General features: G+C 61.3%; 1 protein-coding gene across 1 annotated transcript in view; it reads right to left on the reverse strand.

The window, feature by feature from the left end:
* Window positions 1-781, reverse strand: part of NGA_0414900 (block of proliferation 1) — a gene marked incomplete at its 5' end in the record, with an annotated part of 13749 nt that overhangs the window by 4965 nt on the left and 8003 nt on the right. Inside the window, one exon of the mRNA XM_005854752.1 lies at window positions 1-683. This exon is cut by the window's left edge and continues 335 nt beyond it. Coding sequence (XP_005854814.1) covers window positions 1-683 — 683 coding nt within the window. The remainder of the gene's footprint in view (window positions 684-781) is intronic.

Consider the following 781-nt stretch of genomic DNA (forward strand, 5'->3'; position numbering starts at 1 on the left):
CGCCTTGCTGTTGGGGAAAGGCCTGAGGTCCTGGGGGTTGGGCAACGACGGCAGGAGCGTCGCTGCCTCCACGGTCGGACTTTTCTTCACCGCCCGGGGGCATAGATACAGATCCAAACACCGTTCGAACCGCTCCTTGACAAAACCCGCGTACGCCCCCACGGCACGCAGGGAAGGAAATTTCTTCGGCAGAAAGGGCAGCGGCCGATCCTCCGGATCCATTTCGCGCCATTTTTGCTCTTCCTCAGGGCTGAGCAAATATTCATCGGGCGGGTTGTACGACTCCGCGTGCCCGGGCAAGGGCAGTTTTGGCGCAGGAATGTGTCGTGGTCCTTTTCGACTCCTCCCTTCCTCCCCTTCGCCCTCCTCCTCCTTCCACAGCAAATAAACTTGCCGTTGCGCCTCCTTATGGGAGGCCTGCATGGCGGCGGGGGGGGGCCCTACCACCATGCGCCCTTCCTTGATCGCTTTCACCATCTGCGTGACCTTCATCAGCTCCCACTTGGATGGAACGAACCTCCGCTTGGGCTCTGGGGCGGAGGGTCCAAAAATGTTCTCTTCGTCACAGTACACGTCGACTTGGGGCGGATACGCCTCGTGCTCTGGATGAGCGAATGCGCCCTTCTGCAGCCGACGGATGATCTCCAGGTCTCGGTCGGTGAGGACCACGTGCCTGTCGTTCACTGCGTCGTAGACGGTGCGGCCGTAGTTAGGGTCGTCCCGACTGAGGACGGGAGTGAAGGAGGGAGGGAGGGAGGAAGGGAGGAAGGGAGGGAGGGAG

The sequence above is a fragment of the Nannochloropsis gaditana genome (genome assembly GCF_000240725.1).
Source record: "Nannochloropsis gaditana CCMP526 unplaced genomic scaffold scaffold397, whole genome shotgun sequence".
NCBI lineage: Eukaryota > Eustigmatophyceae > Eustigmatales > Monodopsidaceae > Microchloropsis > Microchloropsis gaditana.